This window comes from Salvelinus fontinalis, chromosome 8 (genome assembly GCF_029448725.1).
Source record: "Salvelinus fontinalis isolate EN_2023a chromosome 8, ASM2944872v1, whole genome shotgun sequence".
Lineage (NCBI taxonomy): Eukaryota > Metazoa > Chordata > Actinopteri > Salmoniformes > Salmonidae > Salvelinus > Salvelinus fontinalis.
Genome location: NC_074672.1, coordinates 34,453,026 through 34,477,053, shown reverse-complemented (window position 1 = coordinate 34,477,053; position 24,028 = coordinate 34,453,026). Strand labels below are relative to the sequence as shown.

The following is a 24,028-nucleotide window of genomic DNA, read 5'->3' as shown; positions in this document are numbered from 1 at the left end:
CACATTCTTATTTTCAATGACGGCCTAGGAACGAGGCAGAACGACAGATTAACGTTGTTAGCTCGGGGGATCCAATCGTGCAACCTTACATTTAACTAGTCCAATGCTCTAACACCTCATTACATTGCACTCCACGAGGAGCCTGCCTGTTACGCGAATGCAGTAAGCTAAGGTAAATTGCTAGCTAGCATTAAACTTATTTTATAAAAAACAATCAATCAATGACTGTCATTGCTCCAATGTGTACTTAACCATAAACATCAATGCCTTTCTTAAAATCAATACACAAGTATATATTTTTAAACCTGCATATTTAGCTAAAAGAAATCCAGGTTAGCAGGCAATATTAACCAGGTGAAATTGTGTCATTTCTCTTGCGTTCATTGCACGCAGAGTCAGGGTATATGCAACAGTTTGGGCCGCCTGGCTCTTTGCGAACTAATTAGCCAGAATTTTACGTAATTATGACATAACATTGAAGGTTGTGCAATGTAACAGGAATATTTAGACTCATGGATGCCACCCGTTAGATAAAATACGGAACGGAATAAACGTTTTGTTTTTGAGGTGATAGTTTCCGGATTAGTCAAAGATATATGGTTTAGAGAGATAGTCGACGCGTTATAATTCCTGTAATAACTTGCGGCTGAACTTGAAAGGGGTTCCTTCGTTATTTTACCGTTCATGTCTTCCATAGAGAATGTCTTGATCTACTTCAAATAAGGTCTGTGTTTCGCGGAGGAGCAGATTAACAGGGGACCACTACAACCTAAAACTGGGAATATTGAAGACCCATGAAAGCTGGTGGTTCGTTTTAACATATGTGCTCATGTTATTTGAGACTAAATTTATTTTATTTATGTATTATATTAAGTTAAAATAAAAGTGTTCATTGTTCATTCAGTATTGTTGCAATTGTCCTTATTACAAAAATGTGTGTGTGTGTATGATATATAAATACATATATATATATTTTTTATTCGTCCGGTATCGGCGTTGAAAAATCATAATCGGTCGACCTCTAGTGTGTGTATATATACACTGAGATCATTTGACAGATCATGTGACACTTAGATTGCACACAGGTGGACTTTATTTAACTAATTATGTGACTTCTGAAGGTCTTCTGAAGGTAATTGGTTGTACCAAATCTTATTTAGGGGCTTCATAGCAAAGGGGCTGAATACATATCCACTTTTCTTTTTAATATATTTTTTTTAATTCTTTGAAACTAGTTATTTTTTTCACTTCACCAATTTGGACTATTTTGTGTATGTCCATTACATGAAATCCAAATAAAAATAAATTTAAATTACAGTTTGTAATGCAATAAAATAGGAAAAATGCCAAGGAGGATGAATACTTTTGCAAAGCACTGTACTTTACCTGGCAACATGGACTGTGAGTAGATCTTCATAAGTTAACACTTCAGGAGTCTTATGTATAAGTAGGATATAATCTCTGAATTGTATTTTATTCATTTAATTAAATACTGTACATAGACTTGGAGTACAGTGTGAAATGAGAGTGAGTACTTCTAGATGAGCTTTTCAGTGCAATGAAACAGGGTCGTGTTCAGTGGGATGTGTAAAGTTGCAGAATGTTGAGATAAATACATTCTGTAGAGCAGACGTGCATCTGTAAACTCTATACAAGCCATTTGTATCTAAAACTGCAGAGTGTTGCTTCTCAACTTCAATTAAATACTTTCACACTTGGAGCACATTTCTATGATTATGGCCTACAGTCTTCCTTTGTAAAAATTTGAATCATTTAAAAGTAGTCAGTGATTCAAAATGCATGCATTGTACAGTAGGAATACAAACAAACAAATCGTCCTTTTCATAACAAAAATGTCATTGTGCTCTCTAGTCTCTCTTCTCTCTGGTCATCTTGATCATGGTCTCCGGCGAGCGATACAGGAAAATGAGCTTCTCAAAAAGTGTTTCCTCCAGCTCCATCTCACCAGTCTCTCGCACAACAAAGATGTCCGTGCAGAGCTTCAACACCCGATCCACACACGGCAGCTCCTCAAACATGATGGAGCGGGATATCCCGTTGAAGAATTCCCTGACAAACTTTCCAACGACCAGCACCACAGACATGTACAGGCCCACGATTCTACCGTAGCAAGGTGGAATGGCACAGTAGGTGGTATCAGGTTGCAGGTCGAGGCCAGACAAACAACGTAAGCATATGGGATTTCATGGAAAAGAGGACAAAGAGTTTATTTAGCAGTGAGAACAAATCAACAAGTAAAAGCGTCAATCAGCAGTAGAAACAATAACAAATCAATTTCCCTGCCCCGGGTTTGGTAAAAAGCTGAGTGATGGGGCTGGAGAAATGTAACCACTGAAATTCATAGACAAAGCTATGGATGCAAGGACTGATCATCCACGATATCAAAATTATAGTTCTAACCATGTTTTGAGGCTATATAGTGTTTGTTTACATTTTATTTAGTAAAACAAGCTTATATTTTGGGTTCTGATGGGGAACGACAGTTGAACTAAGCTCATAAGTTATATTCTTCAAGAGTCAATGGGTACATACAGTATTCATTTATAAGTCCAAAACTGTCTGTATCAACTGCTGATTGTCACTTTGAAGGGATAGTTCTCCTAAAATTAAAATAGCTCCTGGGACAGCATTGATTTCTTTTCTTTACCTACCCCTGTCCTGCTAGAGCACCCAGGCTGGAGGGGCTGACTTTGTCGTTGAACACCACTATCTCAATGCTGTGACAGCTGCTCTGGATGTGCCCTTGTCCAGGAGTGCATTCCTCCACCATCCACCACTGACCCCCCTCTGCACTTCCACTGTCTTCTGCCCACTGTAGTTTGATGGACAGGGGCCGGTAGAAGGCCAACATCTGCAGGTCCTCAGGCCTATCTGAGTGTTCTGGAATGTTGGAGACGGGACAGGGAAGATTTGAATAAATGAGAAGCAGAGACCGTGACCTTCAGTTGACTGGTTAAGATCCATGGTTATACAAGCATTTGCATTTGTTAAAGGTTTTTTCTGTACAGTATGATGGTTGGATAGAGGGTTACTTACCTACTTCCAGACGGGTGGCCATCTTGGACTCCAGTCCTCCGGGACCTCTGATGAACTTGGGCAGGAGAGACTCAATGACCCTAGCAGAGAGAATGAATGACACCATATCAGCACCAACATTATATTACCATTGTGATCATATCTTTTGTATGTGGAGTTCTTTTGAATGTAATAGGTTCCTCTACAACTAGCTTTTATTGACAGTTATGTCATGTTGACTGTGGCTGTAAATTCTAGTAACAGTTGATGATGTAGTGAGAGTGCTGTGATGATGAGACTCACAGAGAGTCACTGCGTGTCCCTTTGAGCATCTGAACTATCTGGTCCCTCAAGGCCCTGTCCTCATACTTGACAGTGTGTTCCCCCACGGTCTCCACGTTCATCGACAGAGACGCATTCCTGGGGAGGAGCGGCACACGTACACACACATACACAGAGTGAAATCACTACCACTATCACTAACTGGTTAAGTTGTTTATTATGGCTGTATCATATGGCATATGTTTATAGCACAAACCATGCAATCTTAGCTTTGACACAAGGTCAAAAAGTCAGACCTCAAGACTTAACGGCGTTATATACCCCTTTCACATGTAACCAACCGAGAGCCCTATCCAACCCTGCTACACTGTACCTGAGTAGTACCCATCGCAGGGTGATGTAGATGTAGGTGGAGTTGCTGAGTTCATGGATCATAGCATCACGGCTGGCAGGGCTGATGCTCCACAGTAGACTGGCATCACTCTTGATCTTTGCAATGACAATGTCCTCGGCCATGTAGTTTACAAGGAACTGCATGGCTGACTGAGAGAGTTAGAAAGCGGAGTATGTCAGAGGTCCTTTGGGTCAATTCCACAGTCCCTCAAACGTGCAACTTTTTGTAACAAGATCCTCTTACCGGGTGAGTGGCATAGAGGTTGGTGAGCCGGTTGAGGCCTGCCTCTGAGTATGGCATCAGGTTCTGCTCCTGGGCACTCATTGTGAACAGTGGCTGTATAAAACGTACACAGAAAACATCAGCACTAACAGTCTCACAGAAGGACATTTTACCAAAATAGAAAGTGTGAGTTTATGGGGTCATCTATACCTCATATCCTGCTATGCTGAGCTGAATGGAGACATCTAGAGGCTGATTGGTAACCCCAGCCACTGACTTGACCAATGACATGAAGAGGAGGGGGAACCAAATTACGCTGATGAGGAAGAATATGATGAAGCCGCCCATTCCATACTTCACCACCATTTTCTTCTTCTGCCCTGGGGTGTGTGGGTATTTCTGTACAAATTAAAGAGGCATATGATTCATAGTTCAACACAATTTCGGTCAGTTCAAGTTGTAATTATTAGCCCACAATTATTCTTGATACAATAATTCTTAGTCTAATGTTCATAGATATATAAAAAAACATGAAGACAGATAAAAACCCTATAATTTTACAGTGATTCACCATTAACTATCAGTCAGATCTACTCTCTATGGAGGTGAGTTTGAGACTGACAAATGCTACCAGCCTATTGGCAGTTCGGGCATTCCAGTTACCTTCTCCGACTCCCTCCAGCACTTGAGTATGAAAATGTTGGCATAAATGTCCTCGACACAGATCCAGCTGCCCAGGCTGAGGGTGGTGTCGGTCCAGACCCAGTCCATCACGGCACGCAGCTCTATGAGGAACGGAACCAGGCGGAACCTGAGAAGGAGACAGAGACAACCCATAGAGATAGTTAGAGGACACAACATTGTATTTGTTACATTATGGCGTCTGTGAGCATGGCAGCGCCATTGAGGCCATCTTCATTTTAAAGTAGTCCATTTTATTATTCTACAACTATGAGTTGGAAAACAAACTGAAAGGTTTTATACTGCCACCTAGAGATATAAAGCCAAGGTTGGTGATTTACTGCCACCTGCAATTATGGAATGTTTTCTCACAAGTATAATTAATTAGCTGATCCCTCCTGATGACCTGAATTTTTTATTTTTTATTAGGATCCCGATTAGCCAACGCCAATGGTGACAGCTAGTCTTACTGGAGTCTGACACATAACGAAAAAGAAATTGACAAAAGAGTTTACAATTTACATGCAGTTGAAGTCGGAAGTTTACATACACTTAGGTTGGAGTCATTAAAACTCGTTTTTCAACCGCTCCACAAATTTCTTGTTAACAATCTATAGTTTTGGCAAGTCAGTTAGGACATCTACTTTGTGCATGACACAAGTCATTTTTTCAACAATTGTTTATAAACAGATTATTTAACTTATAATTGTAACGCCCTGACCACAGAGAGCTGTTTATTCTCTATGTTGGTTGGGGCGTGATAGTGACTAGGGTGGGTCATCTAGGTGATTAATGGTTTATGTTGGCCTGGTATGCTTCCCAATCAGAGACAGCTGTTTATCGTTGTCTCTGACTGGGGATCATATTTAGGCAGCCATTTCCCCTTTGTGTTTTGTGGGATCTTGTCTACAGATAGTTGCCTGTGTGCACACCAGTAGCTTCACGTTTCGTTCAGTATTTTGTTGTTTTTGTTCGGTGTTCATTTAAATAAAAGAAAATGTACGCCTACCACGCTGCACCTTGGTCCAATCCTTACGACGATCGTGACAATAATTCACTGTATCACAATTCCAGTGGGTCAGAAGTTTACATATACTAAGTTGACTGTGCCTTTAAACAGCTTGGAAAATTACCCAAAATGATGTCATGGCTTTAGAAGCTTCTGATAGGCTAATTGACATCATTTAAAAAATATATATATTTCACCATTATTTAACCAGGTAGGCCAGTTGAGAACAAGTACTCATTTACAACTGCGACCTGGCCAAGATAAAGCAAAGCAGTGCAACACAAACAACACAGAGTTTCAAATGGAATAAACATACATACAGTCAATAACACAATAGAAAAAAGTTTCTATACAGTGTGTGCAAATGGTGTGAGGAGGTAAGGCAATAAATAGGCCATAGTAGCAAAGTAATTACAATTTAGCAAATTAACACTGGAGTGATAGATACTGGTGTGCAAAAGAGCAAAAAAGTTTTAAAAAACAATATGGGGATGAGGTAGGTAGATTGGATGGGCGATTTACAGATGGGCTGTGTACAGCTGCAGCGATCGGTTAGCTGCTGAGATAGCTGATGTTTAAAGTTAGTGAGGGAGATATAAGTCTCCAACTTCAGTGATTTTTGCAATTCGTTCAAGTCATTGGCAGCAGAGAACTGGAAGGAAAGGCGGCCAAATTAGGTGTTGGCTTTGGGGATGACCAGTGAGATATACCTGCTGGAGCGTGTGCTACGGGTGGGTGTTGTTATCGTGACCAGTGAGTTGAGATAAGGCAGAGCTTTACCAAGCAAAGTCTTATAGATGACCTGGAGCCAGTAGGTCTGGCGACGAATATGTAGCGAGGGCCAGCCGACGAGAGCATACAGGTCGCAGTGGTGGGTAGTATATGGAGCTTTGGTGACAACACAGATGGCATTTGAGTCAATTGGAGGTGTACCTGTGGATGCATTTCAAGGCCTACCTTCAAACTCAGTGCCTCTTTGCTTGACATCATGGGAAAATCAAAAGAAATCAGCCAAGACCTCAGAAAAAAAATTGTAGACCTTCACAAGTCTGGTTCATCCTTGGGAGCAATTTCTAAATGCCTGAAGGTACCACATTCATCTGTACAAACAATAGTACGCAAATATAAACACCATGGGACCACGCAGCCGTCATACCGCTCAGGAAGGAGACGCGTTCTGTCTCCTAGAGATGAATGTACATTGGTGCGAAAAGTGCAAATCAATCCCAGCACAACAGCAAAGGACCTTGTGAAGATGCTGGAGGAAACAAGTACAAAAGTATCTATATCTACAGTAAAACAAGTCCTATATTGACGTAACCTGAAAGGTCGCTCAGCAAGGAAGAAGCCACTGCTCCAAAACTATTAAAAAAAACAGATTACGGTTTGCAACTGCAGATGGGGACAAAGATCGTACTTTTTGGAGAAATGTCCTCTGGTCTGATGAAACAAAAATAGAACTGTTTGGCCATATTGACCATCGTTATGTTTGGAGGAAAAAGGGGGAGGCTTGCAAGCCGAAGAACACCATCCCAACCGTGGAGCACGGGGGTGGCAGCATCAGGTGTGGGGGTGCTTTGCTACAGGAGGGACTGGTGCACTTCACAAAATAGATGACATCATTAGAAAGGAAAATTATGTGGTTATATTGAAGCAACATCTCAAGACATCAGTCAGGAAGTTAAACCTTGGTCTCAAATGGTTCTTCCAAATGGACATTGACCCCAAGCATACTTGTGGCAAAATGGCTTAAGGACAACAAAGTCAAGGTATTGGAGTGGCCATCACAAAGCCCTGACCTCAATCCCATAGAAAATATGTGAAAAAAAACTGAAAAAGCGTATGCGAGCAAGGAGGCCCGCAAACCTGACTCACTTACACCAGCTCTGTCAGGAGGAATGACCCAAGTTAAACAATGTAAAGGCAATGCTACCAAATACTAATTGAGTGTATGTAAACTTCTGACCCACTGGGAATGTGATGAAAGAAATTAAATCTGAAATAAATCATTCTCTCTACTGTTATTTTGACATTTCACATTCTTAAAATAAAGTGGTCATCCTAACTGGCCTAAGACAGGAAATGGTTCTGTCAGGAATTGTGAAAAACTGAGTTGAAATGTATTTAGCTAAGGTATGTAAACTTCCGACCACAACTTTACATTTAAAAACGTGTGTGTGTGTGTGTGTGTGTGTGTGTGTGTGTGTGTGTGTGTGTGTGTGTGTGTGTGTGTGTGTGTGTGTGTGTGTGTGTGTGTGTGTGTGTGATGTGATCCTTCCTCATAGGATGTACCACCCAGTTGACTACTTCAAAATAGTGGAAGTCCTTAATGGCGCTGCCCATGTTAAAACAGGCTTTTGGGCCCTAGAGTCCTCACTAACTCTGTGGGACAATTCTGGTATTAGGGGATGCTCTGGCCTTTGTTAATCTATCATAGAGCATTGCCTGTACCCTTGAAAGAGGAATAGGTTGAGGTAGTTATAGTTCTTGGTCAGGAAGTTTCCCAGCACACGATTTGGGTAGCCACACTTGATCTGGTAGGCTGAGAGGCCAAAGTAGATGCACTTCACAAAGTACCACAACTGTGCCACCTGGTTCATGTTGAACCTCCTAGAACACAAGAGAATGACCATGAAAAAGGATGGTTACACATTTATTCACACTGTAATTAAAATTGTAAATTAATGAACATTAACTCTGACCTCTCAGTCACCCCAGGGAGTATGAAAAACATCCAGAAGTGGATACCAAACACCAGCACCACTTGGAAGATACATTTTCCCACGAGGGTTTTGCGGAGATAGAGAGCGCGGTCCACTATCATGGTCCCAAACTGGATAAGCAGCATGACCAGGAAGGCCGATGGGACCTGGTCCTCCCCAATAGCATCTGTGATGTCAGCAGCAGCACTGTGTTTCTGTTCCAACACAAAAATAAAACAGTGGAAGAAATCCACTTGAAACAAGTAGGCCAAATAGCTTTCCAAATTCAATTGTGACTCAAGACAGGTATTCTCTTTTTTCTCTTTTCTCACCCCAAAAGCCCAGTATCCAAATATGATGACAATGAAGTTGACCACGTCAATCAGAAACATGAGAGCGTAGACGTCACACACTGGGCTGTACTCTGGGTGAATGATGTCATAGAAGAACTGCCTGATAGGTAGGTATATGTGCAGGGCACTGCGAAGACAAAAGAGGACCATGGCTGAAAATGTCCATTCATTTTAAACCAGTAATTAAAGATGCATTCATGTACTGTCAAAAGTCCTGCCTCCAGGATTTCTTTGTAAACTGCCAGTTATCACCGGGGATATGGAATGAAAGTAACAGAATACACCTACAATGAATATCCATAAGTATAGAGTGCTAAATGCTCACACTTCTATGATAGCAGCTTTAGCCTCCAGCATCCTTTCTCTGATCAGCTTCTTGATCCTTTCCTTCCTGGTCAGGGGAACTTTATTGTGGTGCCTCTTCTTCGAGTGGCGCTTTTTGAGTTGCATATCATCTGCAAGAATATCCCATTTACATCAAGATACATTAGTATATTCAGGTTGGGTAACATTTCCCATCTGTTCAGGCAACACCCCATTTCAACAATAATACACTCTCAAACAAAGTGATTAGTTCAGCACTGTTTAGGCTACTGAATGTATGTACCGTTTGTCTCAGTGGAGTTGGCTTTTCCCCGTCTGCGAAACAAGGATGTAGTTGAGGCCTGTAGAGGAAGGAAGGGCAGTCTTAGCTTCGGCTGATCCCCTGCTTTGTCTCCTCCACTCATCTTCTTCTTCTCAGTCTTCTTCTTTAACTTCTTGAAGAAGTCCGGCATCTCAACCTCTTTGTTATCCCAAAGACCGTGACACTACGGAGAGAAGAAGAAGTTTTGCGAAATTGTGCTTCATTATCTTTTATATGATGTAAGACATAAACCAGCATTCCCTTCAGTACCTTTAGAATGGAGCGATGGAAGAACAGAGCCAGGAGTTGTATTAAGTCAAAGAGAACATAGCCATCTTTCTTCTCCACCCCAATGATGTTGGGCAGAGCAAAGGGCCGGTCCGCATTGATGCCTCGGTAGGCCGAGGTGGTCCAGGGGAAAAAGCCAAACTGGAAAAAATACTTGACCACCACAATCAGCTGGAAGACATAGGAATCATCAATCCCCATACATAAAACGTATGCACGCATGACTGTAAGTCGCTTTGGATAAAAGCGTCTGCTAAATGGCATATATTATTACATTATTATATATAGATATACACACTACATTACCAAAAGTATGTGGACACCTTCTCGTCAAACATCTCATTCCGAAAGCATGGGCATTAATATGGAGTTGATCACCCTTTGCTACTATAACAGCCTCCAGTCTTCTGGGAAGGCTTTCCACTGGATGTTGGAACATTGCTGTGGGGACTTTCAATTCAGCTACAAGAGCATTAGTGAGGTCGGGCACTGATGTTGGGCAATTAGGCTTGGCTCGCCGTCGGTGTTCCAATTCATCCCAAAATTGTTCGATGGGGTTGAGGTCAAGGCTCTGTGCAGGCCAGTCAAGTTCTTCCACACCGATCTTGACAAACCATTTCTGTATGAACCTCGCTTTCTGGACAGGGGCATTGTCATGCTGAAACAGGAAATGGACTTCCCTAAACTGTTAGCACAAAGTTGGAAGCACAGAATCGTAGAATGTCATTGTATGTTGTAGTGTTATGATTTCCCTTCACTGGAACAAAGGGGCCTAAACCAAACCATGTAAAACAGCCTCAGACCATTATTCCTCCTCCACCAAACTTTACAGTTGGCACTATGCATTCGGGCAGGTAGTGTTCTCCTGGCAGCCGCCAAACCCAGATTCGTCTGTCAGACTGCCAGATGGTGAAGCTTGATTCATCACTCCAGAGAACGCGTTTCCACTGCTCCAGAGTCCAATGGCGGCAAGCTTTACACCACTCCAGCCGACGCCTGGCATTGCGCATGGTGATCTAAGGCTTGCCTGCGGCTGCTCAGCCATGGAAACCCATTTGATGAAGCTCTCGACGAACAGTTCTTGTGCTGACGTTGCTTCCAGAGGCAGTTGGAACTTGGTAGTGAGTGTTGCAACCGAGGACAGACGATTTTTACACACAATGCGCTTCAGCACTCTGCGGTCCCATTCTGTAAACTTGTGTGGCCTACCACTTCGCAGCTGAGACGTTGTTGCTCTTAGACGTTTCCACTTCACAATAACAGCACTTAAAGTTAACCGGGGCAGCTCTAGCAGGGCAGAAGTTTGACTAACTGACTTGTTGGAAAGGTCGCATCCTATGACGGTGCCACGTTGAAAGTCACTGGGTTCTTCAGTAAGGTCATTCTACTGCCAATGTTTGTCTATTGAGATTGCATGGCTTTGTCCTCGATTTTATACACCCGTCAGCAACAATATGGCTGAAATAGCCGAATCCACTCATTTGAAGAGGTGTTCACATACTTTTGTATTTATAGTGTATATTATATATAATTAACCATCAATCTAAATAATCAACCAGCCAGCCAACCAATCAATCAACATATCACTCCGTTGGGGGTGCCTGCTGTGTGTACCTCTGTGTAGATGATGGCAGCCATCCAGAAGCGCTTGGTTGGGCGTGGCACAGACAGCATGGCCCAGAGGAAGATAAGGATGGGCAGGATCAGACTGAGCAGCGAGGCCGACACCATGTGGTTCAGGATGATCACAAAGTAGCACAGCATCTCTGACTTAGACACCATGGTGTTGTACAGGGCAAACACTAGTCTCAGGTGTCTCGGTAGAGACTGGAAGAACTGATCAGACTCTTCAATTTCATCGTTACCAAACATACTGCAACAGAGGAGAATCACAGTACGTGAGAAAAATGTTTTTGTTGTTGTGATACTCAACTTTACTATAAGGTACTGTGATACAACTGAATGGGTACACTTGACTATACCATGATTGTAACAAGAAAAAACAAGTCCCAATCTCCCATGACTGACTTGTTGAGCAGTAGCTCGCTGGCCGTGAGGTTCCTGGTCTCACTAAGAGGTCTGGAGGAGTCTGGGAAATCTTCGCTATTCTCATCACACTCCAGATAGTCCAGGGAGATGGATCCTGAAAGCATCACAGCTTTTTCCCTCTCCTCCTCTTCTTCCTCCCTCCATTCCTCCTTCTCCATTCTATACTCCTCCTCCACTTTATATTCCCCCTCCTCTTCTTCATATGCATCCTCTCCTTCTTTACTGTCCTCCTTATTGGGAACAGTATCATCATGGCTGATGAAAAATGTAATTCAGAAAGAAAGATGGATATAAGATGGAGTCAAACAAACTATGAGTTTATAGAGGGGTATAGAGAGTTAGTAGATATGAAACCAAATATACAGTAAGTCAAATAAAATAAGAGTTTATTTGTTGAGGAGGAGCTGGCAAAACGGCCACCTTCTCTATTGGCGCCATCTTGAATAATGGTGTACGGTATAAAGAGCTGAGGAAACCATAAGTGTATATGTGTCACCATCACCTTAGTGGAGGGTCTTCAGTGTCAAATGAGTCAATGTCCAGGTTGGTAGTTTTCAGTAGTTTCCGTCTGAGTTGGTCGGCAGCGGTTTGGAGTATAGGAGGGTCATCCAGCTCATCCAGTGTGGGCTGACGAGACCCCAGCAGGGTCTCATCCGTCATGCAGCTAAGACATGTTGACAGGGAAACATGTTGACCATCCTGGTCCTATGAAGCCTTTCATAAAGCCTCCATAAAGAGGTTATAATGCAGAATAGCATAATAGTATAAATACTCAATAATAAATTTAAAACTGATTGGTTCTGTATAATACATGCAGCCTGCTTATGGAATAGGTAACGAATTTCATGAATTAACAAATCAAGACTCTATAGGTGTTACATCAATGCTGACCTGGACAAGCTGCTACCCCAGGAGATTTTGGAGTGGGTGTGTTTCAGCTTGGAGTAACCTCTCGCTGATGACGGTACAGGTGGAGGGGAGGAGACAGGGGGAACTATGTCTTCCTCGTCTTCCAGGGAGGCCAGGGTGTTTTGTCTGGACATCCAGTTCTCATAGAAGCGCTTCACACTCTCCTGTGACACCTCTTTCCCCTGTAAAAGGAACATTTTATTTTTGTCAACACTGCAGGGAGGACATAACTTAAAACAGAGTTTTACAAGTCAAATGACGTATCCCCTGTGGATGAATGTTACTTCACCTTCTTCTGTTGCTGGCCGAGAAGAGCCCTTTCAAAACGTAGCACTTTGGAGATGTCCAGACCATCTTTGCAGAAGGAGTTCAGGCCCTCAGTGAGGTCATCCAGAAGAGACAGGATAAACACCCATAAAAACTTGAGCGAGTCGATAATCCTCTGAAATATATTTTCTGTGAGAAGACAGAAACATTGTATCAAGTTAGTGGCAGTACACGGACTTCTAGAGTTATTATACTGTATATCCATGAAGGGTCTGTTGAGGTGAAATGTTGACCTTTCTCCTCCACTTCATTTTCCTCTTCCAACTCATCCTCACTAGACTCGGCCCTCTCAATGCCTTGGATCAGACAATTAAAATCATGATGACACAAAATAACACATTAGTTATTCTGTCTCTATGACAAAATTATGCAAACAGTCCCATACAAACCAGACCCTCTTACCTTGCTGTCTCTGCAGCTGTCTCTTTGCCCTCCTCTTCTCCTCTTTTTTCATCTTTGACTCTTCTTTTTTGTGCAAATTTAGGGCTGCTTTGGAGCTTGTGACCCATGCCTCATAAGCTAACTGTGGAGAAAGGAGGCACATTCAACAACGTACCCTAAGACTATTTTACAACTCTTTGTAATTTGTCTTCTATGTCCCTCACCTGAAAAGCAGATTTCTTCTTTGTTAGTGTCTCTTCCTCTTTCTTTTCCTGGACTTCCTCCTCTTCCTCTTCACTGTCACTCTCAAATAGATGGTAGCCACAGTTGTTCTCAACTGGAGGAAAGACAGAAGTGTAAAACAACAAAGACATGAACTCCTGCTCATTCCACTTTATACTATTGCAGTATGTGAGCTGTTTTGACCACTTAAAATTACTTGAATTTGAATATAAAAATGACAATTCATAATGAGATTAAATTAAAATGATTGAACCATATCCCCCTATTGAAGTTCTGTTTGTAACTGAACAAATCTGAATCTTATTACTTAGGTTTATGGAACACTTACCACCAGGCCGTGAGACCCATGGTTTCCACCGTTTCTCCTGATCATTCTCTGCCTTCTCAATTTCACCTGGAAAACATATTCACCCCTTCATCCCATCATCATAAATGTATCCTTTCATTCAGTGAGACTGAGAAGAATAATGAGTCGAGTCTCCCCCCACCTTAGAATGTAAAGCGATTTGAGCAGTTTTAATAGTCTAGTGCTATTGAATCTAATATTAAAGCTGGAGGTAAACATTGCCCCTAACCACAGAGCTAGGATCAAATTATCTTACCTCCCAATTCTAGTAGGGGTAAATACAAATATCAAAGAGTATACGTTTAAGAACGGACCCTTCGTCAGTGGTTATGGACAACTTCTACTAGCTTCATGACACTCACCGTTTCGCACTGTATCAGTAGGGGGCGCTGGTACGTCGCCTTGGCCAGGCTTACTCTTCTGTTTGGATTTGATCTTCTCCATCCTAGAGGAAAGGTTCAACACAGTGAATTAAAACAATGCAACAATAGCAAACCCCTTTGACTGAACACTAGATGAGAACAAACAAACTGCTGTGGCATAAGTCTTACTGCTTCTTCAGCGTCTCCACAGACTTCTTCTCCATCTCCAGTCTTGCAGCAACCAGTTTCTTCACTTTGGCTTCAAAGAGCTCAGCACCCCTTGAAATATGAAAGAAAAACAACCTATGTGGTCATACATTCAGCTGGTTCCATTCAATAGATGAATAAACCGTCATCTCAAAACTTTACTGGTAAGGAGGTGGTCAGGTCAGTAACTAGATCATTCTAACCTGGAGGCCAGGATCTTGGAGGCCTTGAGGTCAGACACCACATACAGGAAGTAGTAGCTGAGGAAAACCCTCCTCTGAGCCAGGAGCACGGTGAAGCAGATCGCATCCCACACGATGCCCGCCTCCCCCTCCGGCAGCTCACACTCATCATCAGGAGCAGCTGGGAACACACACACACATACACATATGTAAGCACACACGCAGGTGTGCACGTAGCTAAACACACAGACACAGATAGAGCAGGCAACATAAATGCACAACAACACACACAGTGTGTTAATGTGATTATCAGTCACACTTACGGAGATCATAGCCTTTGATTGTACAGACCATGCTGAAGGCCTGAATGAGCCAGCAACCATTCTTCAACAGGCTGTCCAAATAAGCACATGAGCCAAGCTGTGGACACACACATACAGCAAGACAGATAGCTCAGAGGAGACAGAAGATGGGACATGAGACACTGATAGTCAGTAAGTGAAGCTGTTACATTAGCATCAAAGAATGAAGACTAGATTAGTGCAGTAACACAGAACAGGCTGTTAGCATTGATGAGTGATTAAAACCGACTGTGTTATTAGCATAATACAATGTGGTACACATAGTATATGAATGAAAAATCCCTTTCAGCAATGAGGATAGGCTAGGTTTGAGGATAGGCTAGCTGAGAAAGTGAGTGATTAGCTAGCTAACATACAGATATCAGGTTCTTCATGCCAATGACAAAACAGGTGTATCCGATGAGCCAGTCCCAGAGCCTGAGGATGTATCGTACAGGCTGCATGAGCAGGCTGCCCCCAAACAGCATGAAGTAGAAGCAGGCTAGCAGGTAACCCAGGCAGAAGATGTTAATGCGGGTGGTGCCTGTGATGAAGATGAGGCACAGCACCAGCCAGAAGAAGTAACTGAACACAAACACCTTGACCATGTCCAGGTAGGACCTGAGGGAAGGAGAGACACATCCATATTACCAATTGAGTAGGTGCAGGAGTTTTTCTATACCATGTGACCAGACTGGAAAAAACTCTGGGCCCGTGGTTGTAGGCTGTAAGTTGTTTCATGAAAACTATAAAAGAGTTGTCTAAAGCACTTACAGGTCTGCAACCACGCTAGCTTAGAGAGTCCTCTGACCTGCAGTGGAGGAAGTTGTTGACGGGGATGTACTGGTTGAAGGAGCGTGGGTCCAAGCTGCGGCTGATCTCCACGTTCTCCCCCCCCATAAGGCGCACCGCGGCACGGTTCTCCTCCTCAAACACCTTCCACTGCAGCGATGAGCACATGAGCAGGAGGTGGTCGTCTGGACACACAGACAAACAAAATGGCTGCCTTGATCACTTACACTACATGACCAGAAGTATGTGGAAACGTGCTCGTCAAACATCTCATTACAAAATCATGTGCAATAATATGGACCCTCCTTTGCTGCTATAACAGCCTCCACTCTTCTGGGAAGGCTTCCACTAGATGTTGGAACATTGCTATGAGGACTTGCTTCCATTCAGCTACGAGCATTAGTGAGGTCGGGCACTGATGTTGGGCGATTAGGCCTGGCCAGTTCCAATTCATACCAAAGGTATTCGATGGGGTTGAGGTCAGGGTTCTGTGCAGGCCAGTCAAGTTCTTCAACACCGATCTTGACAAGCCATTTCTGTATGGACCTCACCTTGTGCTTTGTCATGTTGAAACAGGAAAAGGCCTTCCCCAAACTATTGCCACAAAGTTGGAAGCACAGAATCGTATACAATGTCATTGTATGCTCTAGCGTTAAGATTTCCCTTCACTGGATCTAAGGTGCCTAGCCCGAACTATGAAAAACAGCTGCAGACCATTATTCCTCCTTCACCAAACTTTGGGGCAGGTAGCGTTTTCCTGGCATCCGCCAAACCCAGATTCGTCAATCAGACTGCCAGATGGTGAAGCGTGCTTCATCACTACAGAGAACTCGTTTCCACTGCTTCAGAGTCCAATGGAGGTGAACTTTGCACCACTCCAGCTGACGATTGGCATTGCTCATGGTGATCTTAGGCTTGTCTGCGGCTGCTCGGCCATGGAAGCCCCTTTCATGAAGCTCCCGATGAACAGTTATTGTGCTGACGTTGCTTCCAGAGGCAGATTGTAACTCGGTAGTGAGTGTTGCAACTGAGGACAGACAATTTTTTGATGCGCTATGCACTCGGCGGTCCCGTTCTGTGAGCTTGTTGCTCTTAGACATTTCCACTTCACAAATACAGCACTTACAGTTGACCGGGGCAGAAATTTTACGAACTGACTTGTTGAAAATTGGCATCCTATGACGGTGCCAAGTTGAAAGTCACAGAGCTCTTCAGTAAGGCCATTCTACTGCCAATGTGTGTCTATGGAGATTGCATGGCTGTCAGCAACGGGTCTGGCTGAAATAGCCGAAACCACTAATATATAGTGTATGTAGGAGATACAAATTGATGTTGTATGAATGGATTTACATTACACACTATATACAGGGTATTCAGACCACTTGACTTTTTTTCGTTACGTTACAGCCTTATTCTAAAATTTACTAAATTGTTTTTTTTTTCTCACCAATCTAACTACAGAACACAATACCCCAAAATGACAAGGCAAAAACAGGTTTGTAGAATTTTTTGCAAATTCATAAAAATAAAAAATGTAATATCACATTTACATAAGTATTCAGACCCTTTACTCAGTACTTTGTTGAATCACATTTTGGCAGCGATTACAGCCTTGAGTCTTCTTGAGTATGATGCTACAAGATTGGCATACCTGTTATTGGGGAGTTTCTCCCATTCTTCTCTGCAGATCCTCTCAAGCTCTGTCAGGTTGGATGAGGAGCGTTGCTACACAGCTATTTTCAGGTCTCTCGGGTAAGTCTGGTTCTGGCTGGGCCACTCAAGGACATTCAGAGACTTGACCAAAAGCCACTCCTGCATTGTTTTGGCTGTGTGCTTAGGGTTGTTGTCCTATTGGAAGGTGAACCTTCGTCCCAGTCTGAGGTCCTGAGTGCTCTGGAGCAGATTTTCATCAAGGATCTCTATGTACTTTGCGCCGTTCATCTTTCCCTTGATCCTGACTAGTCTCCCAGTCCCTGCTGCTGAACAACATCCCCACAGCATGATGCCGCCACCACCATTTATTTAACCTTTATTTAAGTCAGTTAAGACGCTTGACATTCAGGCCAAAGAGTTCAATCTTGGTTTCATCAGGCCAGAGAAATTTGTTTCTCATGGTCTGAGTCCTTTAGGTCAAATCAAATCAAATTTATTTATATAGCCCTTCGTACATCAGCTGATATCTCAAAGTGCTGTACAGAAACCCAGCCTAAAACCCCAAACAGCAAGCAATGCAGGTGTAGAAGCACAGTGGCTAGGAAAAACTCCTTAGAAAGGCCAAAACCTAGGAAGAAACCTAGAGAGGAACCAGGCTATGAGGGGTGGCCAGTCCTCTTCTGGCTGTGCCGGGTGGAGATTATAACAGAACATGGCCAAGATGTTCTAATGTTCATAAATGACCAGCATGGTCAAATAATAATAATCACAGTAGTTGTCGAGGGTGCAGCTCCTCAGGAGTAAATGTCAGTTGGCTTTTCATAGTCGATCATTAAGAGTATCTCTACCGCTCCTGCGCTCTCTAGAGAGTTGAAAACAGCAGGTCTTGGACAGGTAGCACGTCCGGTGAACAGGTCAGGGTTCCATAGCCGCAGGCAGAACAGTGCCTTTTGGAAAACTTCAAGCGGGCTGTCATGTGCCTTTTACTGAGGAGTGGCTTCCGTCTGGCCACCCTACCATAAAGGCCTGATTGGTGGAGTGGTACAGAGATGGTTGTCTTTCTGGAAGTTTCTCCCATCTCCATCAGGATCTTGGTCACCTCCTTGACCAAGGCCCTTCTCCCCCGATTGCTCAGTTTGGCCGGACGGCCAGCTCTAGGAAGAATCTTGGTGGTTCCAATCTTCTTTCATTTAAGAATGATGGAGGCCACTGTGTTCTTGGGGACCTTCAATGCTGCAATCATTTTTTGGTACCCTTCCCCAGATCTGTGCCTCGGCACAATCCTTTCTCGGAGCTCTACGGACAATTCCTTCCACCTCATGGCTTGGTTTTTTCTCTGACATGCACTGTCAACTGTGGGACCTTATATAGACAGGTGTGTGCCTTTCCAAATCATGTCCAATCAACTGAATTTACCACAGGTGGGGTCCAATCAAGTTGTAGAAACATCTCAAGGATGGTCAACGGAAACAGGATGCACCTGAGCTCAATTTAGAGTCTCATAGCAAGGGTCTGAATACTTATGTAAATAAGGTATTTTTGTTTTTTATTTGTAATACATTTGCTGAAATAAGAATAAACTGTTTTTGCTTTGTTACTATGGGGTATGGTGTGTAGATTGATCAGGACTTTTTTTATTTAATCCATTTTAAAATGAGGCTGTAACGTAACAAAGTGTGGAAAAAGGGAAGGGGACTGAATACTTTCCACATGCACTGTATATTAGACAATGGCCTGAATCCTTGAGATATGCATTCATACTTTCATGTAAATCAAGAAAGAATGTCAATAGGAGATTTCCCACAAATGACTGAAATTGGAAATGGCTGGGATGAAGACAGAGAGACTCACAGAAAATGAAGTAAGGGGCAGGACGCATGGCGAAGTCAGGCAGATAAAGCCACTTGATGAGGTTGGAGGTCAGGGCCTGACTGGAGGTCCTCCATGGATAATCTGACAGATAGAGTAGAAAATTAAGAAAGCAGTGATAGAAACTATTTACTATTCTATCACCAGGTAACTGCACATGTTTTTAATGGCAGCAACTCTAGAATGAGGCCTATGTAATATGCAATCGTGTGACTCAAATCCTAATCACACATCAATTATGGTGTAGTTACTACTGTAGTACATTGTAATCTCCAGATATCTCTCCTTACCGACACAGAGAGCGGGAGGGATGCCGATACAGAGCAGGTACTGCAGCACCATGAGTCCTGCAGTGAAGCAGCAGTACTTAGGCCACATCTCCCCTATGGCCTTCCTGCGTCGTCGTGACAGAACAGCCATCAGAGCACAGGAGTGCAGCAGCGCGTAGAAATCCATCCGTTGGCCAATCACATTCACCGCCACCACAAAGCACACCTGAGGGACAGGTAGAGCATCTCAAAGAGCTATGCAACCACTGTGACATGATGATCCTTCAAAATGAAAACATATAGATTAACAGTACAAAATCTCAAATGGAAGCTACAGTAAAAGAGCTATATTGGTTGTAGCTACTCTACCTCCAGGCCAAACTTGTAGAAGAAGTAGTTGATGAAGTACTTGATGCAGGGCAGGATACCTTGGTCCAGGTGCTGGCGTGTGATGCCTTGGAAGATGATGCTGAAGGTGGGGACCTTGAGGTCATTGTGGAGGCGATAGTAGAGCTGATGTCTATGGACCGTCACCTCAAACACCAGCAGCCCCAGCACCATCAGGTGGTTCTGACATCAAAGAAAAACACAACCAAAGAACACTCAGACGATAGAACCATAGATTAATGAAGCTACCACACTAATAATAGGATATTAATTTCTATGTACAGTACTTGCCATTATGTATTAATCTGTTATTAAAATGCATACATCTCAATATCTCTCTTTCAATGGTTTTCATGGCCACACAGTGCATGGCATGACTGACAAATGACATCTGACATCAATATTACTAAATAACCACAGATACTGAGTGAAAAGCTTGTCTTACCCTGAGACAGGGCAGGATCCTGTCTTCACACTTGCGCAGCTCTCCACACCATATGGCTGGGTCAACAGGCTTCACATAAAGCACAGACCTCCTCAGCAGCTCTGCCATGTTCCCCTCCAGCTCCAGCCCTGTCCCATTAACTGACACCAGGCTCTGCACAAACAGAGATGCATACTACTGTAAATGTAGATAGTCACACACACACACACATACATGCACACACGCACGCACACACACATGCACGCACGCACACACACATGCACGCAAACATGACATAATTCCCTTGGGAGCCAACCATTACCAAGTAGATATTGCTGCTACAGAATAATTAATTTTCAGTATTTGATCAGTGTTTTGCATTCTAGAGGAAAGTGAACTCACAGTGGTACAGTTGGAGGAGTACTCCAGAGGTTTGATGACCTTGAGCTGGTACAGCATCTTACACACCACCATGACACAGGCCCAGACTGAGGACACACTGGAGGCGATGGGGTGGAGCCGGGGGAAGGGCAGGGCAAAGGCCCACAGTACCAGAAACAGGAAGTTCATCAGAGACACCTTGGGCAAAGGAACGCAACGCATGAAAGCACATGTTTAGTGCAGACCCCCTACACAGCATTTGTGGTGAAATCAGTGCAGTGTAAATGCAGTTGATGCAACATAAAATGTACTCTAAATGGGGTAAAGGTACAATGACAACATGGAGTTTCAGGGTCACGTAAAGACACCTGACCTCTTGCAAGGACACCCAGATAATGCCGGTAGAGACGATCTTGAGGCTGTGGAGCTCCAGCAGCCTCCAACTTATCTCTTGAGCCCGCTGGAAGACAGCCAGAGCCTGGAGCAGCAGCAGGCCGGCCCGGTCCACCATCAACCCCCATTGGGTCAGACTCTCCTCTGGGGCGCCTAGCGAACACAACAAGGACATCAGACTCAGGGTCAGATAAAAGATGTGATATGCTGTGCTCGATTTCACAGACTGTTTTGTTTATGTGGCATATTTGTTTGTACTCTCTATGTGCTGTTAAAATTAGTTTACTTTTGGTACAGTGAATTAGAATCCGAATCTCAGTGGCACACACCTGTTTCCTCCCGGTCCTTCTCAGATTTCTTCTCTGATGAGGCAGACAGTCCATCACTGTCCAACGTGTGCTGACTCCCCACACATCCTGACTCCCCACTCATCTGCTTACTCTGCTCCTTCGCCATCCTAGCAGGGAGACGGTAGGCAAGTCATATAATAAGTAATACACTATATACAGTACATACTGTATAATAATGATACAGTACATGTAAAGGAAGGAAATGTATGGAAGAATGTACCGTTTCTTTAACTTTTCAATGTTTTCTTTAATTCTGAGGAAAGATACAAATCAGTTAAACATTGTACTTAGAGTGCTAACATTCTTTTAAATTATCTGAAAAATATTACATTACCATTTTTAATAATTCGTAATGGACTGATGAAATGAAATGATATCACCCAAAAATATTTTTGACCATTAAAATGGGGTTGCCTTCTCTGTATATTAATGCAACACATTATCAAAGCATGAGCTTGACTCCTTTTTTAAGTTTGCCCAACTAAGGGTGTTTAAGGTTTCTGAGACACTGGGCAAACCACGGTGTGTGAAGCATGCCATTCACTGAGACAGAAATGCAGCTCTTACATGTCAGCTATCACATTGACTGATTTTCTCAGCTCTTCCTCTCTGGATGAAGAGAGATGGACAGAATAGATGAGACACAACATAGAGATGAGTGGAGAATGACAGCATGTTTTTCCAAAGAAAGAAAAATAATTGGAGCAATCAGATCATTACATTAATTTACTCCGTTTTCAATTTTTAGATTATACTGATAATGCCATTGTACATCTTTTTTTATTAAAGGCCCAGCACAGTCAAAAACATTATTAAATATATTTCCACAATATGAGGTTGGAACAATACAGTGAAATTGTGAAAATTATGATTATTATCAACCTGTTTTGGTGGGAAGACATCACTAGATGGTAAATGAGTTAATATACCAATACAAAAGAGAGTTCCAAACCTCTCTGCAAATAACAGCTTGTTTTCTGTTTTCCACTCCCCACTCAGACCACTCCCAGACAGTCCTAGCAAAATTATTGATTGAGAAATTGTTCTTTGCTAAGAAGCTTTTTTTGCTTCTTGTTGACCATTTTCATTGAAAAAAAGGTACTTAATTGTTACGCAGAAATTATTTGATATCGAGATGAAAACAGCTGCATTGGACCTTTAAGAAAATGCCTCTAAAAATACCAGTTGACATGAAAATGACATGAAAGGACCACTTTGATGAACTAGTAACAGTTCCCTCCTCCCTGATATAAAGCACATTATAAACTGGGTGGTTCGAGCCCTGAATGCTGATTGGCTGAATGCCATGGTATATCAGACCGTATACGTTGTATGACAAAACGTTTATTTTTACTCTTCTAATTACGTTGGTAATCAGTTTATAATAGCAATAAGGCACCTCCGGGGTTTGTGGTATATGGCAAATATACCACAGCTAAGGGCTGTATCCAGGCACTCCACGTTACGTTGTGCGTAAGAACAGCCCTTAACCATGGTATATTGGCCTCATACCACACCCCACCGGTCTTATTGCTTAAGTATCCCAGGGGTTGTGATCAGGTTAGCTGTCCCACCTGGATTGTCCCTGGCGGACAGGTATGTTGTCCAGGTTGGTGAGCTCCAGGAAGTCCTGGTTGAAATAGTGCAGCTGCAGGATGCAGGCCAATAGGAAGGCTGCAGGGAGGAGGATCCGAGCAAACAGCTCCACAGTGTCGTACTGCTCCAACCCCAGATCACGCAGACTAGAGGACAGAGGACAGGGACAGCACTGAGCATATAACGTCTACCAGTGGTGTTAACGGTGCTAATGGAATGACATCAAACACATGGGAACCATATGTTTGATGTATTTTATACCATTCCACTGATTCCGTTCCAGCCATTATAAAAAGCCTGTGCTCCCCAATTAAGGTGCCATCAACCTCCTGGGATGCCTACAGTATGTTATTAGTCATCATCAGGAAGACTTTCAGACACAGGGTACAAGATATGAGGAATTTCTGTCCAATGAATGAATCAATGAATCACTTAACACTGTAGCACTAATAATGGTATATTCTTTAAAAAAAAGTATGTCTATATAGGTTTGTGTATGTATATATGTGTATATGTATGCATGCGTGTGTGTGTGGATATATATATTTACCCAAAAGATATGGGGGATTGGAAATGATGCAGACAATTACATTGGAAGCAACATTCTTTCCGCAATATTAAGCTGATCCACCCCTTAAAAAAATACAATAATAATAATAATTAAAAATTTAAATTAAAATTAAAAAGTTAAAATTAAAATCAATATAAAAAAACATTGTAGCACTTTAAAGTCTTGGGGTGACTACAACAATATGGAGGCATAAGAAGCACTGTGAATGTATAGGGTTGGCCACAGTGCCACCATACACACTCACCCTTCCTCAGACATGCCCATGATCTGTCTGAACAGGGCAGACACTGTCTTAAACTGGTACATGTAGATGGCTATCAGGACGACCATGGAGTAGCCCACCACCACCGCCCAGAAGTACTTTAGCACTCGCCTCCACACGTCATAACGGATCTGAGGAACGG

The 24,028-nt window shown here is 42.9% G+C and overlaps 1 protein-coding gene across 1 annotated transcript in view; it reads right to left on the bottom strand.

Annotated features, from left to right (window-relative positions):
• Positions 1 to 1,166: 1,166 nt before the first annotated feature.
• Positions 1,167 to 24,028, bottom strand: part of LOC129861492 (piezo-type mechanosensitive ion channel component 2-like) — a 36,087-nt gene continuing 13,225 nt past the window's right edge. The window contains exons 14-52 of the mRNA XM_055932874.1: positions 23,869 to 24,017; positions 23,032 to 23,199; positions 22,025 to 22,066; positions 21,437 to 21,564; positions 21,088 to 21,260; positions 20,736 to 20,912; positions 20,355 to 20,507; positions 19,892 to 20,092; positions 19,544 to 19,748; positions 19,236 to 19,337; positions 15,751 to 15,916; positions 15,317 to 15,560; positions 14,922 to 15,018; positions 14,620 to 14,779; positions 14,399 to 14,488; positions 14,210 to 14,292; positions 13,830 to 13,895; positions 13,483 to 13,595; positions 13,280 to 13,400; positions 13,111 to 13,173; positions 12,840 to 13,006; positions 12,533 to 12,732; positions 12,144 to 12,305; positions 11,621 to 11,896; positions 11,207 to 11,465; positions 9,575 to 9,763; positions 9,287 to 9,488; positions 9,005 to 9,134; positions 8,659 to 8,806; positions 8,327 to 8,541; positions 8,076 to 8,234; positions 4,598 to 4,745; positions 4,145 to 4,333; positions 3,956 to 4,048; positions 3,692 to 3,861; positions 3,340 to 3,456; positions 3,058 to 3,137; positions 2,673 to 2,901; positions 1,167 to 2,121 (exon numbers count right to left, since the gene is read on the bottom strand). Of these exons, the coding sequence (XP_055788849.1) occupies positions 1,869 to 2,121; positions 2,673 to 2,901; positions 3,058 to 3,137; positions 3,340 to 3,456; positions 3,692 to 3,861; positions 3,956 to 4,048; positions 4,145 to 4,333; positions 4,598 to 4,745; positions 8,076 to 8,234; positions 8,327 to 8,541; positions 8,659 to 8,806; positions 9,005 to 9,134; positions 9,287 to 9,488; positions 9,575 to 9,763; positions 11,207 to 11,465; positions 11,621 to 11,896; positions 12,144 to 12,305; positions 12,533 to 12,732; positions 12,840 to 13,006; positions 13,111 to 13,173; positions 13,280 to 13,400; positions 13,483 to 13,595; positions 13,830 to 13,895; positions 14,210 to 14,292; positions 14,399 to 14,488; positions 14,620 to 14,779; positions 14,922 to 15,018; positions 15,317 to 15,560; positions 15,751 to 15,916; positions 19,236 to 19,337; positions 19,544 to 19,748; positions 19,892 to 20,092; positions 20,355 to 20,507; positions 20,736 to 20,912; positions 21,088 to 21,260; positions 21,437 to 21,564; positions 22,025 to 22,066; positions 23,032 to 23,199; positions 23,869 to 24,017 (6,087 nt within the window). The 3' untranslated portion in view covers positions 1,167 to 1,868. The remainder of the gene's footprint in view (positions 2,122 to 2,672; positions 2,902 to 3,057; positions 3,138 to 3,339; positions 3,457 to 3,691; positions 3,862 to 3,955; positions 4,049 to 4,144; positions 4,334 to 4,597; positions 4,746 to 8,075; positions 8,235 to 8,326; positions 8,542 to 8,658; positions 8,807 to 9,004; positions 9,135 to 9,286; positions 9,489 to 9,574; positions 9,764 to 11,206; positions 11,466 to 11,620; positions 11,897 to 12,143; positions 12,306 to 12,532; positions 12,733 to 12,839; positions 13,007 to 13,110; positions 13,174 to 13,279; positions 13,401 to 13,482; positions 13,596 to 13,829; positions 13,896 to 14,209; positions 14,293 to 14,398; positions 14,489 to 14,619; positions 14,780 to 14,921; positions 15,019 to 15,316; positions 15,561 to 15,750; positions 15,917 to 19,235; positions 19,338 to 19,543; positions 19,749 to 19,891; positions 20,093 to 20,354; positions 20,508 to 20,735; positions 20,913 to 21,087; positions 21,261 to 21,436; positions 21,565 to 22,024; positions 22,067 to 23,031; positions 23,200 to 23,868; positions 24,018 to 24,028) is intronic.